The 18,056-nt window shown below is 53.2% G+C and overlaps 1 protein-coding gene across 3 annotated transcripts in view; it reads right to left on the bottom strand.

Moving 5' to 3' along the window:
- The window catches only part of PLXNA1 (plexin A1), a 105,239-nt gene that overhangs the window by 5,234 nt on the left and 81,949 nt on the right, over nucleotides 1-18,056 (bottom strand). For 2 of the 3 annotated variants that reach the window (XM_061357153.1, XM_061357154.1), the window contains exons 22-31: nucleotides 17,416-17,672; nucleotides 14,326-14,392; nucleotides 10,285-10,431; nucleotides 9,628-9,787; nucleotides 8,978-9,081; nucleotides 8,207-8,384; nucleotides 7,459-7,649; nucleotides 6,841-7,010; nucleotides 5,044-5,256; nucleotides 2,608-2,758 (exon numbers count right to left, since the gene is read on the bottom strand). In XM_061357153.1, coding sequence (XP_061213137.1) covers nucleotides 2,608-2,758; nucleotides 5,044-5,256; nucleotides 6,841-7,010; nucleotides 7,459-7,649; nucleotides 8,207-8,384; nucleotides 8,978-9,081; nucleotides 9,628-9,787; nucleotides 10,285-10,431; nucleotides 14,326-14,392; nucleotides 17,416-17,672 — 1,638 coding nt within the window. The remainder of the gene's footprint in view (nucleotides 1-2,607; nucleotides 2,759-5,043; nucleotides 5,257-6,840; nucleotides 7,011-7,458; nucleotides 7,650-8,206; nucleotides 8,385-8,977; nucleotides 9,082-9,627; nucleotides 9,788-10,284; nucleotides 10,432-14,325; nucleotides 14,393-17,415; nucleotides 17,673-18,056) is intronic. The other variant, XM_061357156.1, reaches the window with a different exon arrangement.

The following is an 18,056-nucleotide window of genomic DNA, read 5'->3' as shown; positions in this document are numbered from 1 at the left end:
GAGCAAATTTTTGTGCAATTAAATACCAAGGCATCCGTCAAAGGGGACTTGATTAACCATTTCATTGGCTGCATAATTGGAAACAAACTGTTGGATAATTAATAGACTTACCAGGAGGCAGGCAAAGTCCATCAGGAGCCCTACAGGTAACTTCTTAATGGGGAATCAGCTCCCTTTGATTAGGAGCTGCGGCAGCGCCGGCGGCTGGGGAGCAGCATTGCTGTGTGTGCAGCATCCCGCTCTGCCATGCTCCAGCCCTGTGCCAGGCTTTTTGGGATAGGAGCAGGCTGCTCCCTGCCTGCTGGGGCACTGAGGGATGCTTGATGGAGAATCTCTCCCCAAAGGAAAGGGGAAAGATGCATCTTGACACCAGCATCAGCTTCCGACAAGGGGAGAATTCATCAGTGAGAACCAGGCACTGATTTACCTCCCCTGGCAGCAAGGACCCTGCAGTGCAGTTCATAGATGTGGCTGCCCCATCCCTGGCAGTGTTCAAGGCCAGGTTGGACACAGGGGCTTGGAGCAAGCTGCTCCAGTGGAAGGGGTCCCTGCCTGTGGCAGTGGTTGGAGCTGGATGAGCTTTAAGGTCCCTTCCAACCCAAACCATTCCATGATTCTAGGATTCTGCCACAAACCTCCTACCAGGATCACTCCCCACCATCCATCTCTGCAGCCTGTCAGCTGTCATGCTACACATGGAATAAAATAACTATAATAACACACAGAAATCAAACCCCACATGTCTGAAAGGTGCCTGAGCTGCAACCAAATGAGACTGGTCTGAGAAGTGGAAGAGAAGCATAGTCCCCTCCTGCCTCTCCTGATCAGACAGCTGTGTATCCTGGGATGCTGCCCCTGCATTCATTTGCTCCTCTTATCTCAGCCTTATGGGAACAACGCAAAAGGAACCTGTGCTAAGCACAGAGACAGACCCAGGTCTGTCACCTGCTGCAAGGAGCCAGGACCACTGATTACCACAATGCAAGAACCCAAATGAAAATTAATTATGATTTTCATTCACAGCCAATGACAGCCCATTATTGCTCTGAACAACAGGAAAAATTATTCTCTCCCATTTTGCATCAAAGAGGGTGCAATCGGGCTGCATATAATTGTGCTTAATGAATGAAAACAAACAAAGGGAACAGCTGCCATTTATTAATCCCATTACAAATAATAAGAGAAGTTCCTGAGAGCTGTGAACACACTTGTGATGCTCGGAGAGCAAGACACTCAACAGATGTCAGGCTGCCGTCAGTGGGAGAAGAGGACCTGTGCCCCTACAGAGCATCTCATTAATGCCCTATGGTCCCATCCCAGCTCTCACACAAGGCTTGGAGGACAACGGCTGAGGGATGGTGGCTGCCACACTCCAGGTCTAGGATCCTCCAAAGTGCTCCTCTTCCACTCTCACAGTGGACATGGAGCTGTCATACAAACTGCAGAACCCCAAGACTCTTTTGCAGTCAACTCATCACACAGAGCTATGGGTGCTTCCAGGATGTGCCATCCCAAGTTGGCTGAGGAGTGGCACAGGTGTTCCACCAGCATGGTCACGGAATCATGGAATGGTTTGGGTTGGAAAGGACCTTAAAGCCCATCCAGCTCCAACCCCCTGCCATGGGCAGGGACACCTTTCACTAGAACAGGGTGCTCTCAGCCGCAACCTGGCCCCATCCAACTTGGCCACTGGTCATCAGTACGCAGCCACCAACCCCACACTGATCACCACACAGCCCCTTCCAAGCACCAGGGTTTCCTCCAATCCCTGCATCCAAGACAGATTTTCCTTCTTCTCCTCACTCCTGCAGAGCACCTGGTCCCACATGGATTTTGGCCATGATGGTCCCAGTGCTGACCTTAGACTCAGGGGCCAGATCTGCTTTAACCAGCCTGTGGACTCCCTAAATTCACACATCAAAGACGCACTGGGAGATGCCTCTTGGGATTGCTGCAGGGTACGACAGGAATCCCATTTCCTCTCCCAGTTCTGAGCAAGGAGATGTTCTGGCACTCTATCACCTAAATAAGCTACTGTTCAAATGCAGTCGTCAATCCCATTTATTGGGACAATAAACCCACACTATCACGTTGTATCTATAGATCCATATTTTACTGTAGTTACATATTTCATTGCTTTAATAAAAAGATGCTGGATGTGGATCTGAGCAGTGCTTTACGAAGTTAATTTGTATAAATTACAGCAGAGGGGGTTTTAACCATTCTTCCTGATGTTCACAAAGCACTGAGGAGGCCACCACATCCTCCAGCATCCATGGGGAGCAGAGCCAGATACTGCCTGTATTCCATGGCATTGGTACAGCCGCAGAGCCAGTGGATAGGGGGAGAGAACACCATGAAATCTGAAGCCCCATGGAACTCATGGGTAGAAAAATGGGTGTCTTGTACAGTGCTCACTCAGAAAGTATGGGAGTGAAGCGCTGAATACTCCAGTGCCTGGCTCCACACCTCCCAGACCTTTTCATCCCCACCAGACCAAGCACAGACATGGACTCAGCTGCTCTCCTGCATTCCATGGGGTATTTTTCCATTGGGAAAAGCATGGGACCACAGTAACACAGGTAAAGGGACATGGCTACATCTTACCTCATCCTTGTACTTGGTGATGTAGGAGTAGATCTCGTGCAGAGCGCTCATGCTATTGAACTGGCTGAGGTGTAACCGCGACTGCTCCGCCAGGTACGCACTCATGTCCTGGTCACTGATCGCTGGCATTTTAGCTATATCTGCATAATATCTGCAGGGGGGAAGCAGGAGAGGGGGTCAGAAATAGGGACATATGGAAGGATGGGTCCCCACCACGACACTCACCAAGAACAGCCACTGAAGAGGCAACGTGAAGAGCCTCCAAGCAGTGGCATGCAGCAATCACCTGCTAGAACACCACTGCTCATAAAGAGGTCTCCAAGAAGTCCATGGATGGGTCAGCATCATTAGGAACATGCTCCTGATGGAGCAGCACCCAGCCCAGCTCACCATGCTGCGGGATGCTCTGAGGGATTTCCCACCCTCTCCCTGAAGCACACATTTTTTCCTCTTTCCCATCTCATTGGCATGTTTTGCCATCAAACTGCACCCACCAGCATCATCCACGCCTGCAGCAACGGGCAAGGCTTTGCTTCTCCTAAGGCTGCTTTGATTTCAATTCAACACTTGGTGCATGAACACCAGACGAGTTCACTCCAGCCCTCTTAAAAAAGAAACTTTCCCCACAGCAAATGAGCCCTGGCTATTCCCACCACCTGGAATTGCAGAGTGCCAAGTCTCCTCCAGGTTTGCGTTACTCCTCATGGCTCCTCACTCAGTGAAGTTTCTGGTACAGTGATTAGCATCATTAGCATCATCAGCTGAACGCTGAGATGGAACAGCGCTGAAGCACTTGGGGAGGAGCAGATGGCAGCGAGACCACTTGAGGAGATGAATGCGAGGATCCACTCCATCCCACAGTGCTGAACTCACACAGTGCTAAAATACTGGGGCAGTTCTACAGGGAGGCTCATTCACACCCAGAAAGTGATGTGAGAGGTTTCCTGGATGCTGCCAAGAGCGCAGTGGTCTGAGGTGAGGACCTGACTAAAGCAGGCATCAGGAGAACAGCTACACCGGTACTGAGCTCACCCCCCAGTGACACCTCCTAAAGCTGACAGCACTTCTGCCTGTGCTGAGGGATGTTAGGGACAATTTGACCAACTTTTCCCCATTCCAGCCAGCAACGAAAACCCAGAGATTTCCTCCTGGCCACCCTTTAACCCTGTGAAGGCCACTGGGGAAGGGACTCAGGAGAGAGGAAGGTACAAGGGAGATCTGCTGAAGAAAGCTTTTGTGACTGCCACAGGATGTCCAGGTAACGTGCAGTGGTTTCATGGTCTGGGTTTTATCATGACACAAAGGACAGCAGGAAACCAGCATTTCTGAGAGCTGGGCTGGTTCAGCCTGGACAAGAGAAGGCTCCTTAAGGGGAGACCTTAGAGCAGCTCCAGTGCCTAAAGGGGCTGCAGGAAACCTGGAGAGGGGCTTGGGACAAGGGCCTGTAGGGACAGGCCAAGGGGAATGGCTTGAACCTGCCCGAGGGGAGACTGAGCTGAGCTCTTAGGCAGAAGCTCTTCCCTGTGAGGGTGCTGAGGCGCTGGCACAGGGTGCCCAGAGAAGCTGTGGCTGCCCCATCCCTGGCAGTGCTCAAGGCCAGGTTGGACACAGGGGCTTGGAGCAAGCTGCTCCAGTGGAAGGGATCCCTGCCTGCGGCAGGGGTTGGAGCTGGATGGGCTTTAAGGTCCCTTCCAACCCAAACCAGTCTGGGATGCTATGGTTTTAACAGCAGCTCTATTTGGAGGGCATCTCCTAGGTTTCTCTCCCAGAAGGATAACATGCCCAAGTGCATCAACTTGCAATCAGTAGCATTCAAACCCTAAACCTTTAACACTGCATTAATTCAGTGGGGCATGAAAAGATCTCTCATCTGCTAACAGTGAAGGTGGAGGGTGATGGAAGGAGTCAGGGGACCTTCTCCTCTCCCTGCTCCCCAGCACAGTGACAGCAGCCCAAGCACTGCCTCAGAGCATGTATTCTCACGAGGATGCCAGCCGAGATGCTCTGATGGATGAGAGATGGGAAACGGTAATTTCAGCAGAACCTGCATATATTGTCATGGTGCAAAAAAGGCTTCTCCAGTCCAAGAGTGACTTCTCACTGCTCTTTGAAAGCAGCCCAGGGGGGTGTTAGCAATTCCCCAGGACAGACCACGTTTTTACATCTGCAAACATCAGACAGCCTAAGGAGGCTGCTTTCAGCACCCCTCGAGCAACTCAAACATCTCTTACAAGCAGTCATTGCAAGCTCATTTTAAGAGACAATCACAAGAAAACATCATCTCCCAAAGAAGATCGCTTTCTGCAAGCATCACTGTAGTCCCTCTTCAGATACTTGCCAAGAGGAGTCCTCTCAAAGACCCAAGTCCCTTAACCCACATACATCCTCTGTTAAGTCCTCCAGGTGAAGCAAGGAGCTATTGCCCAATCTACTCACCTTTCTACCCAGCTCTTGTAGTTGGGGATGTCCTTGGCGTACAGTAGTTTGTTGGAGGGAGAGTCTTTTCCTAGCTTGTGCTCAGAAGTTGAGCAGGAGTCCATGAATGTCTGAGCCACCACGGATAGGCAGGCATCAGTAATACTGTTCTTGTGAATGTCAAACACAAACTGGGGGTTCTTAATCACATTCACCCAAAAACGTAGAGGTAGACTGAGGGAGGAAGGAAACGGGGGTCAGCATCTGAACCAAGCTCTGCAGGGGCACACATCACAATATGTACCTCCAGATATAGAGAAGGTGCTCTCCATGACCCAGAATTGGGCATGCTGCTTTTCCCAGCATCCCAGGGATGCAAACATCCCGGCCATTCCCCTCTGCCCAATCCCACATGGCCACAGCTCTCCATTCCTCAGCACTGCCAACATCTCCCAAGGCAAACGAGGGCAGTGCAGATGTGCAGCTTCCCCAGGGAGCCACTCATCCTGAAGAGCCTGGGCTGAACCCATGGATCAGATCAGCCATGGTCCCCTCCTCTCGCATCCATACTCCCTTTGCAGGCGCCGCGTGGCATCTCACACATCTCCCGTGTTGGAGGAGGGAGTTAACTGGACTCCTCAAGGGACTCATTAGCACATTTAACACCAGAAGAGAATTGAGACAGCCTCAGATGCTGGAAATAAAGCTCTTGGCTGTGGAGGTCTCCTGGCCAGCCACCGACTGGATGCCTGCTGCATACTGACACGCATGCCACCCTCTGTGGCTCCAGTTCCCAATCCCACTGCCCCTCTCCTCTCCCAGGAGCATCTCAGGGCCTCTCCCCATCAGGAAGCCTCTCGGCTCCGTCATTCCTCAGCACCAACACCCAGCAATGCTTTTATCTTAGACAAAACACACTTCATTCCTCAGGACTTTCCTAATGAGGGTACCGGGTGCATGTACATATTTCATTTGTGAACGGAATGGCCTCAAGAAATGAGCTCCACACGTCGAATTAGCACCCAGAGATAAGCACAGGCATTAGTATGCAGGAGCCTGCATGCCCAGCCCCTGTGGAGCGGGGCTTTTTTATCCTCCTTTGCCTTTCACTCCTTCTTTTAATATAGAAAGCCGAGTTATAAATCAGTTCCAAGCACTTCTGTGCTCTCACATCTCCCTTTAAAAATGTTTCTTTTCCTGCCCTGCTAATTGCCAACAGTTACTGAACTACACAAAAGCAATTTGGCTGCCATTTAACAAATGCCAGACACGGGAATGTACATACCCACCACCAGAACCAGCGGGATCAGAGAGATGGAATCAGGGAGGCAGCAGCAAAGAGTAATGCCAAGAGAGGGGCTTGGGGAGCAGGAGCTCCAGCCCTGGTCCCAGCGTGGCACCGGTGGAGGTCTCATCACCCACTCCACCCTGCTTCCCCATGGAGGATGCTGAGACAGCTTTACACTGACTTCGTTAGGGCTGAGCAATGGGAGGGAGCATGGAGTCACCCCTAGGACAGGGAACTGGGGCTGGCATCTCAGAGAAAGCCTTTGCCTAAGGTGAGATGGGAAGGGAGCTGCTGGCTCCAGCCATCAGGGGGAGAGTGTGGCTGGGATTTGGGGATGGAAGGGTGAGGGAGCATTGCATTCCTGGGATTTTTGCTGCTGCAGAAAGGCATGCGAGGGATTTACCCACCCCCGAAATACAGAGATATGGGCCTCTCTTGTCCTGGATCCATTCCAGAGACATATTTCTGCTGCCTGCATGGCGCGGTTGGAAGTACTGTAACTGTGATATCATTACCCCCCTCTCCATTACCAGTTACTCTTCCAGGTGTGCCTGACATCGTAATCATTGATCTGATGCTTATCAGCTTGTTCATCCAGGAAATCAAACATGTACTTGATGGCGAGGGGCAGCGCGCTGCCACGATGTGCTGTGCTGAAGATGGTCTCAAACAGGTCATCCACGAACTTCTGCAGGGTGCCCTGAGGAGGGGAAAGAGAGAAACACCACTCAGCAACACCCAGCACCAGCAGGGAGGTGAGCCTTAACTACAGCTTGGCCTTGAAAGCAAATTCACTTCTATTCCTACCACCTGGAAGAGAAGCACAGTGCAGTCTGTGCAACCCTACAGTGGTTTATACTGGGAAAGACACTGCAGTGATACCTCCTTCACTGCATGATCTGACATGCTAAAAGCATACAAATGGCATGGATTACCCAGAGGAGCTGTGGCTGCCCTGTCCCTGGCAGTCCTCATGGCCAGGTTGGAGCAACCTGCTCTAGTGGAAGGTGTCCCCCTGCCCATGGGAAGGGTTGGAACTGGATGAGCTTTAAGGTCCCTTCCAACCCAAACCATTCCATGCTCCTATAAAGGAACTTATGGAGAACCCAAGTCCCCTTCCCCACTCAGCAGCTGTCTCTGGGCCGTACCTTGGTGGCCAACAGGCGGGTCAGGTAGATCTCAGAGACCATCTTGCTGCCCCGGTCGCCCTCGCGCTGGTCCATGTGGTCATGGTTCTTCACCAGGTGCCAGAGCTTGGTGCCACTCTCCAGGTCGGGGGTGATCATGGGGGTCCGGGAGCGCAGGCTGTCGGGGCTGCTGGCCGTGCGCAGCATGCTCTCTGCAACACCAAGCACAGGGGATGCTCACACCCTGCCCGCCTCCATCCTGACACCATCCCCATCATCCCCCTTCCCACCGCACGTCATGGCTGGGAAACGGGAGCTTTGGGACCAGCCATGGACCGGGAGCTCTGGTGGGACCATCCTCAGTCTACTGGGTTACATGCAAGGCTACAGGGGCCAGGACCGAGGTGGAAGGGATTCTGCATGCTCCCAACACACAGGTCCCAGGATCACAGATGCTTCCTGTGTCAGTCTGAGCTGACCACACTATCCCCTTCCAAACCACGGCTGAAGCACACTCGCCAGCACATTCACTGCAGTCCTAAGCTCTGCTCATTTAGGTGTAAAGTGTCCCTGTGCCTATTTGAATTAGACTTCAGAGGGATTAAAGGGAGGGGACCCCTTAGCAGCAGCCACAACACCCCCGTTTCACCCCCGAGCCTGACACAAAGAGATGCGCTGAGGGCATCTGCTCCCTTCCAACACCAGAAATGGTGCAGGAGAGCCGGGGATTGGAGGACCCTGTTCACGAGAGCCACAGTTAATGAATCACCTGCCCTGTGCCTTGGTCTGCCAGCCCAGCCCGGCGCTGCCTCCCCTGCCAGCACAGCGGAGGGTGCCCCTGCGCGCTCACCGTATCTGCTGAGGGACTTGGTGAAGGTGGAGGAGTTGGAGATGTTGTACGCTGAGTTCTGCTTGGGCACCAGGGCCACCGAGGAGCCGTCCGTCACCTGCGGGCAGAGATGGGGTGAGCAGGGGAGAGGCAGCAGGGAGAAAGCAGCCCAGGGGTGAAGCTCCACCGCATCCCACCCAGGGACATCCATCTCCAGCAAAGGAGACCTACATACCCACTTCTAACAGCTCATGGGAAGGGGTCAGACCAGAACACACCAGACTGGTGTGAAGATGGCCAAGTAAGATCAGAGCAGGAATCAGCCTCTGAAAGTCCTGGAGATGCTCTATTTAATGTCCTTCCTTGAATGGAAGGGCATCCTTGAATGTCCTTCCTTGAATGGAAGGGCATCCTTGAATGTCCTTCCTTGAATGGAAGGGCATCCTTGAATGTCCTTCCTTGAATGGAAGGGCATCCTTGAATGTCCTTCCTTGAATGGAAGGACATAAACACAGGTTTATATGTTTAAGTTATGAAACTTTCCTGTTCCACCAGGAAAGTGGCTGCAGATATCCTGGCCCTGAGCATGGATGAGCAGCACAGTTTGGAGACCCAAGCCCAGGCCCTGACCAAGCTGAGGAAGGAGAAGAGATGGCTCGGGCTCAAGGCAGCTGGTGCCTGCTCAGTGCTCTCTACCATGGACAGCCTTACCTGGTAGTGGGCCAGGGTGTTCAGCCTCTTCCAGTCATTGTCGATCTTTGTGGTGACATCCTCATCCTGCAGGATGATCCGGGCCATCCTGCCCTGCCGCCACTCTGTCCCCGTGAGCGAGAAGGGCCCGTGGTTAGTGGATGATAGGAGCCAAGCAAGGGTAGGAGCAAGGCCTGGGCATCAACAGAAGAGCCCTCCCACCATGTTCTGAACCCCAGGACTGATAGCTACCCACATGGTGCTGGGGAAAAGCTGTTTCCAAGTCCCCAAGGAAAGACAGCATCAATTTGACCCTGGTGACCATTTCCTTTGTTCCTCTCCATTCTCCTGCCCCTCCTTTAAGAACAGGGCTATAAACACTGTTCTCCCCCTTGGCCCGCAGCCACCTCAAGCCTGGAACCCGGAACAGCCAGAGCCAAGGAGGCTCCACTTCCCAACCTCTCTACTGGCAGGACCCACATTTTCAAGCACAGGTCCCCACAAAATCAGTGCTACCAGCACAGCAGAAGTGGACTGGAGAAGCACAAATGCTCTGGTCCTGCCAGGTACCTGAAGCAGATGTGGATCAACCTGTTTTAAACAGGAGCTTTGACACTTCTGCTCCTTGCCACATCCCTGCTCCCCCAAGGGCAGTGCTCAGCCTCTCTTACCCAGGTCCATGTCTCCGGCTTTGGGGCGCTGGGAATAGGGCACCCCCTTGTAGACAGCATCCAGCAGCTTCTCCTTCACCTGCGTGATGGTGTCGCAGTTCAGCACCTTGACGGGGATCTCTGGGGCGTTCTCGTTCTCGGGGTTCACGCAGTTGAGGGTCTGCACAGCACAGGGGGGCAGAAAGACTCAAGTGAGAGGTTGTGGCTGTGATGCACTGGCTACAAAGGCAGGTCCAAGGACATAGGGCTACAGCTGTGCACAGCCCACGGCCTCTACTACCTCTTGGGCTGCTGTGGGTGGCCTCATGGCACATCCCTGCTCTGCCTTTCTCCCCACCACCCTCAAATCGCCAGCTATTCATAGAGACATTGAATGGTTTGGGTTGGATGGGACCTTAAAGGCCAACCATGGGGTTTGCTGGCGGAGGTGCAGAGGGGGATTGAGTTCATGTTTGGCTTTCTCAGCTCCATGGCAAGGGCAAACCTTGCCACGTAAAGGACCCACTTCTGAGATGAGCCATCACAGAGAAGGCAAGAGGCACCTCAGGGATGCTGCAGAGGAGAACAAGAGACAAACCACTCTGCAAAGCCCCCTGGGTGCCTCCAAGACCTTGCAGTCCTGGCATCAGTACCACTGAGGCTTCTGCTTGCACTAACCAGCATCTTGTAGTCAATCTGCTGCCGGATCAGCTTGTCTTCACTGAGGGAGTAGCGAGCCTCTCCTGTGATGGCATCAATGGGTCCCTTCTCCATCTGCTGCTTGATGGCGCAGTAGAGCATGAAGAGAGGTTCCCCAGCACATTCCTGCAGGACATGGGATGGAGAAGAGGTGAAGATGAAGATAGGGGTGAGGATGAAGAAAGAGGTGAGAAGGTGCCAGACACCAGCTCTGCTTTTCAGGAACCACCACTTCGTCAGGAGCCTGCAGTGGCCCTGCAGCATCAGTTCCAGGCTAGTGAAGAGAAGGTTGGGTCTGGGGATGGCCTGTATAGGCTATAGCCTGTATCTTTTGTGCTGGTCCAGCCAAGAGAAGCACCAGAGGACTGGAAAGGGGGCTCTTCCCAGGTACCATGATGCAGCTCTGGCATCTGCCAGGAGAGAAGGTCAAAGGAGGTTTCTCCATAGGATGCTGGGCACAGCCAACCAGATCCACTGGGAAGGAAAAGCAAACAAACAACTCATTGACAACCCTACCTCAGATTCCAGCTGATGGAGGTGACCAGGCAATGCTAAACCTGCAGCAAAACCATTTAGTGCCTACGTGTCCCCACCACCAAACCCCTACAGTCTGAGCCAGCCAGAGCCACCTCAGCATCTATCTCATAGGTAGGAGGAAGGGAAAGGGAAACTGGAGCAGATTCTTCCAAAGAGATGCTGGAAATGCAGCAACCAAGGAACAGCAAAGGCCCCACTGAGATTGGAGGCACCAAGCAGCCACGAGTTGGCTTTCATCACCCAGAGCCAAAACCTCTCCGCTGAGCTGCATCCCAATGAGCCCCTCCAGATACAGGCATCAGCCCTAAGGGACTAAACAGGGTACAATGGGAGCAGAGAGGACAGGAACAAGTCCCCAGCAGACGTAACCCCCCGGCCCTCATCCTTCCCTCCCAGCCGCCTCCCAGATAAAGCATCCTTTGGTGCGGAGTGCGGCTGCTCTCCCTGTCACCATATGCTGGTAGCATCTCGTTAGCATCTGTGGTAATTAAAGAGACAGCTGCTAAAGAGCAGGAACAGGCATACATCATCCCCAGCCTCCCGACAACACGCCTGCCTTTGGAATTAGGTTTCATTTGCAAACTTGGCTTCATTAAGTCGGCTTGGAAACACGAGACACCCAAGGTGGGTGTTGTGCTGAGCATCACTGGTGAGGCAGGAGAGTGGGGCTGGCCAAGGAGTGATGCTCCTACAGCACCTCGAGCCCACCCTCCAGTCACAGGGGAAAGGCTCAAGTTGCTTCTTCCAGTTGCTTGTAAAAACTCCTTGTAAAACTTCCAAGTGTGTGGAAGTGGGACGGACGGATGGATGGATGGATGGATGGATGGATGGATGGATGGATGGATGGATGGAAGAGAGCTGGGAGCAGGGCTCCTGCTCACATCTGGCACAGCTGCTCCTGTCTCAGCCCATAGATTTCCCCTCTCCAACAAGGCATAGTCGCTGTCTCAACATCTGCAGCTCTGCAGGATCCCCACTAGGAGAGGTGGGATCGGCCATGGTTCTACTTCAGGCATCACAGCATCGCCTCCTCCACTCCTCACACCAGTGGAGCTCATGGGGAATAAATCTCTTCTTGGATGAATGGATAGAGCTGGCCCTATGGTCTCCCATGAGGGATGGAGGCATCAGAGGTCTTGGTGAGAGACACATCACTCCACCAATATCATGTGGGTTTCTGGTGGCTCCTGTGTGCCCCATGATCCTGGTCTCCTTCTGACCTGTTGGTCAACTGAAGCAATCCAAAACCTCAGTCCCAACCTCTCTGTCCCCAGCAGCTCTTGAGGACCAGGGCCAAGACACTGACATGGGTCACAGCTCAATGAGCCACTATGAATGAGGATGGTTTAGGGTTCATCCCTGATAGAGACCAATACAATGAGCAGGAGCTGCAGAAACCAGCAGTGGGCACTTGCCCCAGGATGCGCTCTATTGGGGGAGATACAGGAGGGGACCACTGAGATGGGTCTGGCAGCCCCACAGGTTGATAGAAGGCAGCCAGCCCCCAAACACAGCCATGCCCATGATGCCAGCCCTGATGCACGCGTTGGGAGCAGGCTGAGGCAAGCCAGCCACGCTCAAACTGTCTTATTGACTAGATCTAGCTCATCAGGCACCTAATATCCTGCATTTGTCAGCACTTGCCTCCATTTATCCCTCTCCCTTTCCCCGGGGTGTCTCATTAAGAGTCTGATAAATGCTACTACAGGGTCCTCATGAAAGCACCAGCCCTCACTGGCTCCCCACACTGCTGGCCCTGGGCAAGGGGGGGCTGTCCTGTCCCTGTCCCCATCCCTCATGCCCTGTTCCAGGGAGGTTTGCTGGGAGCTGATCCAGCTCCTGGACATCTTCCTGCCTCATTCACATGGACCAAACCAGGGTCTGGTGCAACTTCCCTGCTGGCAAACTGTCTGCTGTGACACCTCTGTGCTTGGACACCATAGCCAAGGACTGACTGTAAGAAGCCATTGTACAGGTCCCATCCCCACGTCTCTCTCCTGCTGCTCCTTATCCTCAGTCCTGCCCTGCACTGGTGACGTATCCAGGAGCCTCTTTTAAGGAGGACAGGACAGATGCAGGACAGAGGTGGCACATGAGCAGCTTCTGAACAAGGTGAACATGCCCCATCACTTCACCACTTGTCCACACGCCCAACCTAGGACAGGCCAAGGGCATTGAGTCACACACACAAACACAAGCACAACATCCCCAGACACCAGTGTGGGCATCTGAATGCTGTGCATCAGCCAAAGCTCAGCCTTGTCCACTTCAAGGAGCCTTGAGGGGGTTTATAGCCTACTCCTGCCTATCCAACTGACCCATCTGCCAGCATCCCACCTTATTCGACAGGCAAAGCCCCAACACAACAGGGCAGCAGGAGGTCTGACATCTCCCCATGACCAGCACAGCTCTTCTTCTCCCCAGCCCTGGAAAGCATCTCTGCTGCACGCTCCAGCTAGATTTGTACAGATAGCGGCTATCCCTCAACAGAGGCAAAAAGCCAAGTGCATGTAAGTGATATTATAAATCACCTCTCGCTGATGATCACTCGAGTTGTGCACAGGCTCTGCTCGCTCTCATCTCTTGGCTGGAAACGGTTCAAACTCTCTTTATCTTAATGAGGGATGAAATCCCACCAAACCTGCTGCGTGGCACCCAGCCTCACTGCACGGAGCATCCCAAGGAATGGCTCTGCTCACTGGCAAAGCAGCAGCAGGACAGCAGGCACCATTCACTCGCTGGTGCGGCCCCAGAGAGTGGAAGCACTGGTGCTGGTGGAATAAACGTTCTCGGTATGGGATGGATGAATCAGGGGTAAAAACAGCCCTGGGGCTTCAGCATCCTCTGCTGCCATCACGATGAAGCTGGGAAAAAGGTGGATTCAAGCTCTGCATCCCTGTGGATGCACAGTGAAGAGAGCTGTGTCCTGGCTGCCAACACACCCCATGGGGTGTCCATCCCCACCAGGGCACCTTTTAGAAGGGAAACAGTGATAGAAACGCTTGAGGGAAACAATTCCCCTACCGCAGAGCCTCAGTGTCAAAGAGATGAAGGAAAAGCAGCAGCTGTGCATGAAGAGTGCAGCACATCCAACTGCAGCTCAAACAGGCAGAAACATCCTCCCATCACAGTCACATCTACAGAAGGACAAGCTCCAAGGGCTTTTTCCTCCTGAGTTACACAAGCAGAGGCAAGGAGGGAGGAATGGGAACCGCTCCAAAGGGGTTCAAGGCTCAGCTGAGTTGCTTCAGATTTATCCTATCTCCACTATGCATTAAGCAATTCCAGTCTGGATTTCATTTCTCAATCTCAGCTCTTTCTCCAAAAGGAGACCCACTATCACGGATCACATCTCAGAATGCCAGGATGGGAATGGAGACCTGGGAAGCGACGGCTACTCTGGGAGGGAGCAGCAGAGCATCACCCCAGGCTTTGGTACCCCCTCCCTGCCCACACGGGGCTGGCATCCCTTCCCAAACTCACCTTCAGAAACTTGTACAGCAGAAACGTGAACCAGTTCGTCAGCATCTTCTCTGCCACCGACTCCGTCCTGCAGGGAAGGCAGAGAGCAAAGCCATCAGCAGGGGATGTTAAAGGGCTCTGATCCCACCTGCTGACACCTCAGCCTTGGACTATGGCTGAATTACTTTTGTCTATAGAAGGTGTCATCTGGAAAGGGGGGAGCCTCAAAGCAGAGGGGCACAAGCAAACAGCAAGGCTCTAGTGGAAAGGGTGTCCATCCTCAAGGCTGAGGGATGGCAGCCCCACAGGAGGGAGAAGCAAATTGGTCTCCAGTGTATCTGGAGAACCAGAGAGCCGAGTACAACCTTATCCCATGGGATTTAACCATTCCCTGCCTCCATGGTGGAAATCCAGGTCTCTGTGTGTCTCCTCAGAGTGGGGTGGTGATGTAGCAGCTTGCAGTGGACAATGCTGCAACCACCAGCTCCAAAAGGAGTTCAAAGATGGATCCGTGCCTCTCTACTCTCAGAGATGCAGCTGATGGTCATATATCGCGCCTAGTTTCCTAAAGCATGGTTCAAATGCAGATGCCACCGTGCTCCATGAGTATGGAAGATTCAGGGGAGTTGTCTGTGTCTGTCTGGGACCACCACCATGCAGATGTGCACAAGAAGCAGAGCAGGATCCCATGGGATGAGTGTGAGATGCGATGGGTCCAGGCAGCATGGGGGGTGTGCTGGTCCTGCAGCCAGGATGGGCTGCATCAGCAGAAGAGAGGGGCACAGGGCCCAAGTTCCTACAAGGACATCTTATCATGCCTATCTGCACCACAGCCTGCCCTCAGGGCCATAAGATTGATATTCCCCTTAACATGTCCATTATTTAAGTGCCTTTCACTCCCTCTGAAGTAAACCCCCAGTCAGCCCTCACCCTCTGGGTTAGGCTTCCTCAGTTTATCCACCCATTAACCATCACATCAGCCGCTTGCAGACGCAGATGCTCCTGAAGCACCAGCAACACCAACAACCTCAAGGACCTTCCTGCTGCACCAGGGGAAGGGATACAAACAGGAGACTCAAGGAACCAAACCCATAAGGAATCAACCTCAGAGCCACCAGAAGGAGTCCCAGTGCCCAAGGGCAATGCCATGCAGCAGATGGGCCAGGAGCAGCTCCCGATGGCCAGATGGCTGGGATAGGAAATCCATTTTGCCAGTTTATTCAAGCTGACTCAGGGTCGTATGGTCCCTTCCATGGCTTTCTCTTGTGCTAATAGGGGCTTAGACCTTTTTGCCCTCCCTGGAATAGCAGAGCCCTCCTTAAACCATTAGCGGATGGTAATACCTGAGCCTCCAGGGAAGCCTTTCTGCCCTGCTGGGAAAGATTAATGCATCAAGGGGAAGGAAAAAGGGAGAAGGGACACAGGGAGAAAGCCAGGGAGGAGTAGACTGAAGCTATTCAGCAGATATCCCCCAGCCCCAGCCCAGGACCTTTGTGACAAGGCTGTAACACTCATGTGAAGTGCCATCATCCATGCTCCAGTGGGTGTTTGCCTTTATCCGCAAAAGAGCCAGATGCCACAGCAATAGGGGATTATCCAGTAACAAAATAAACAAGTAAAAGCTCTCCCCACTTGGATCAATGTTAATCCAGTGCCCTGGGCAGTGAGCACACCCTCAGACCCAGCAGCAGGGCTAATCAAAAGGATGGAGAAGCCCTCGGGGCCATTAAACATCACCTGGGGACACACAAGCAAGGTGATGGGGACCTCGTCCCTCCCCTAAGCCTCCTGCAGCTCCACCACGATGGGCCCTTGAGTTCTGTGGCTGGGGACCAACACTCCTCAGGGTGCTCTGCCCCTGTGCTTGTCCCATGGCTCAGCCACTGCAGCTCCTGCCCTCCCCAGCCTGCCTTTTATTTAGATGTTATTGATTTAGTTCAGGAGCTGGAAATGCAGTTTAAGTATTCCAGTGAAACCTGGTGTCATGGAGGGATTATAAGAAGGAAAGAGCCTAAAGATACGCCTGGGAAGCAGGGATGGGGGTGAGGGTTGGGACCTCGAAGATCCCCCCTGCTCACCCAGGCAGCCACAGGTCTGCTCTGCACCCCATCTCTGGCACTTGAGAAACTAAGGTCACCCTTTTAAATGTGATAAATGAAGCAGACAGAGTCAAAGCTATGCTCTTAAGGGAAGGTGGCTGGAACTGGGACCAGCTCACATCTGTGTCTTCTCCCCAGGGCGAGGCACACAAAACCTAACAGGCTTTGCCTGATCTGACCACGCCACCCATGAACATTGGCTGATGGCTGAAAGATGCTCTTGAGGCTTCCTGGTAACAAACCAGCCCCATGGCTCTCCCCTGTCCCCACAGCACCTTCGCTACAGGCTGGTGGCACCGGGCTGGTGAAGGCGGAGATAGGGAGGCACAGCAGTGCAAAGGGAGAAGATGGCACAAGAAGGGCCCCGGGCTGGGCTGGTGCAGCTTATTAATTGTTTTTGTTCAGCTCTTGGTGTATCTCTCAATATTCATCAGCCCGTGATGAAGGAGAGCTCAGAGCTATCATTAAATATTGATGGGCCAGGCTTGGCAGGCTGCCTCCTGCTCACGCTTCCCCCAGCTCTGGAGGGACTTCCAGCTTGGGAAGAGCTGCTTGGCTTTCCCAGGAAAAACCCTGTGTGCCCAGCAAGGTGGGCAAGCCTCAAGGAGGCACCCATGCAAGGCAAGAGCTGCCCCACATGCTAAGAAGTGTGTGGGACTGCCTGGTCCCATGGCAAAGGGAAGGCTGGGGGAGCATCACTGCAGCCATACACACCCGCATGCATCCTCACTGCACCGACCTAGCTGCTAAGCATAGTGCTCCCTTCCTTCCCAGAGACCACAAACCCACATGGGCCAAACTAGAGCAAGAACATCCCATGGGTGACTCCTGAATTTGTTGGGTCCAAGTGGTCCCACATCCGTTATACTGGCACACAGACAGGGCAAGGCAATGCTTGACAACAGACCACCAGCCAACACCAAAGCCATCACTGATGGCATCCCCAATGACACCAGCTCAGAAGAGCCTGGGCACTGTCCCACAGCTCCTACCCCCCAGAATGGTCCCTCACCTCCTCAGTAGTAGCTTGGGGTGGTTCTTACTCTCCAGGTTCTTCTCAATGAGGTCGGAGAGGAGCTGTTTCAGCACGCCCGTGGCGTACTCCATCTCGCCCTGCAGCGCTGTCATGATGAGCGAGGCCACGTTGCCGCGGTCCCGCATGGAGAAGCTGCGCTGAGCCTCCAGCGTGCGGATGAAGGTCAGCAAGAAGTGCTTCTTGTTCAGGAGCTGCCCAAAGAGCGTCAGGGACTTCTCCACGTTTGCCTGGACCTGCAGGGATAGAGCAAAGCTGGGAGACGGGCACGAGCGGGAGGGCAATAAGAAGGCGCTGGGCTGCACAAGACACTGGATTCACCCTCATCCCACAAGAGGAAAGGATGAAAATGGGTCCAAAAGCAGCTGGATTTGCTCTTTTCATATTACCAAGCTTCCTATTTGGTGATCAACCTCGGTTCCCTCCAAAAGTATTATCTAGTTTGTAGTACCACAGCATCAGGTTAATACAGGGCATCACTGTATATAATGTATATAAATTCACACGCTTCTATACAAAGACTCTCCCACACAAACTTCCATCCCATAACCACACATTCTTTCTCTCCCAAACACACACACACACAAATAGTAGTTCTCAATTTCAGCTAACAAGCAGCT

This window comes from Neopsephotus bourkii, unplaced genomic scaffold (genome assembly GCF_033783945.1).
Source record: "Neopsephotus bourkii isolate Nb327-2 ecotype Australia unplaced genomic scaffold, CSIRO-AGI_Nbou_v1 NB_887, whole genome shotgun sequence".
Lineage (NCBI taxonomy): Eukaryota > Metazoa > Chordata > Aves > Psittaciformes > Psittacidae > Neopsephotus > Neopsephotus bourkii.
This window is presented reverse-complemented; position numbering and strand designations above follow the sequence as displayed.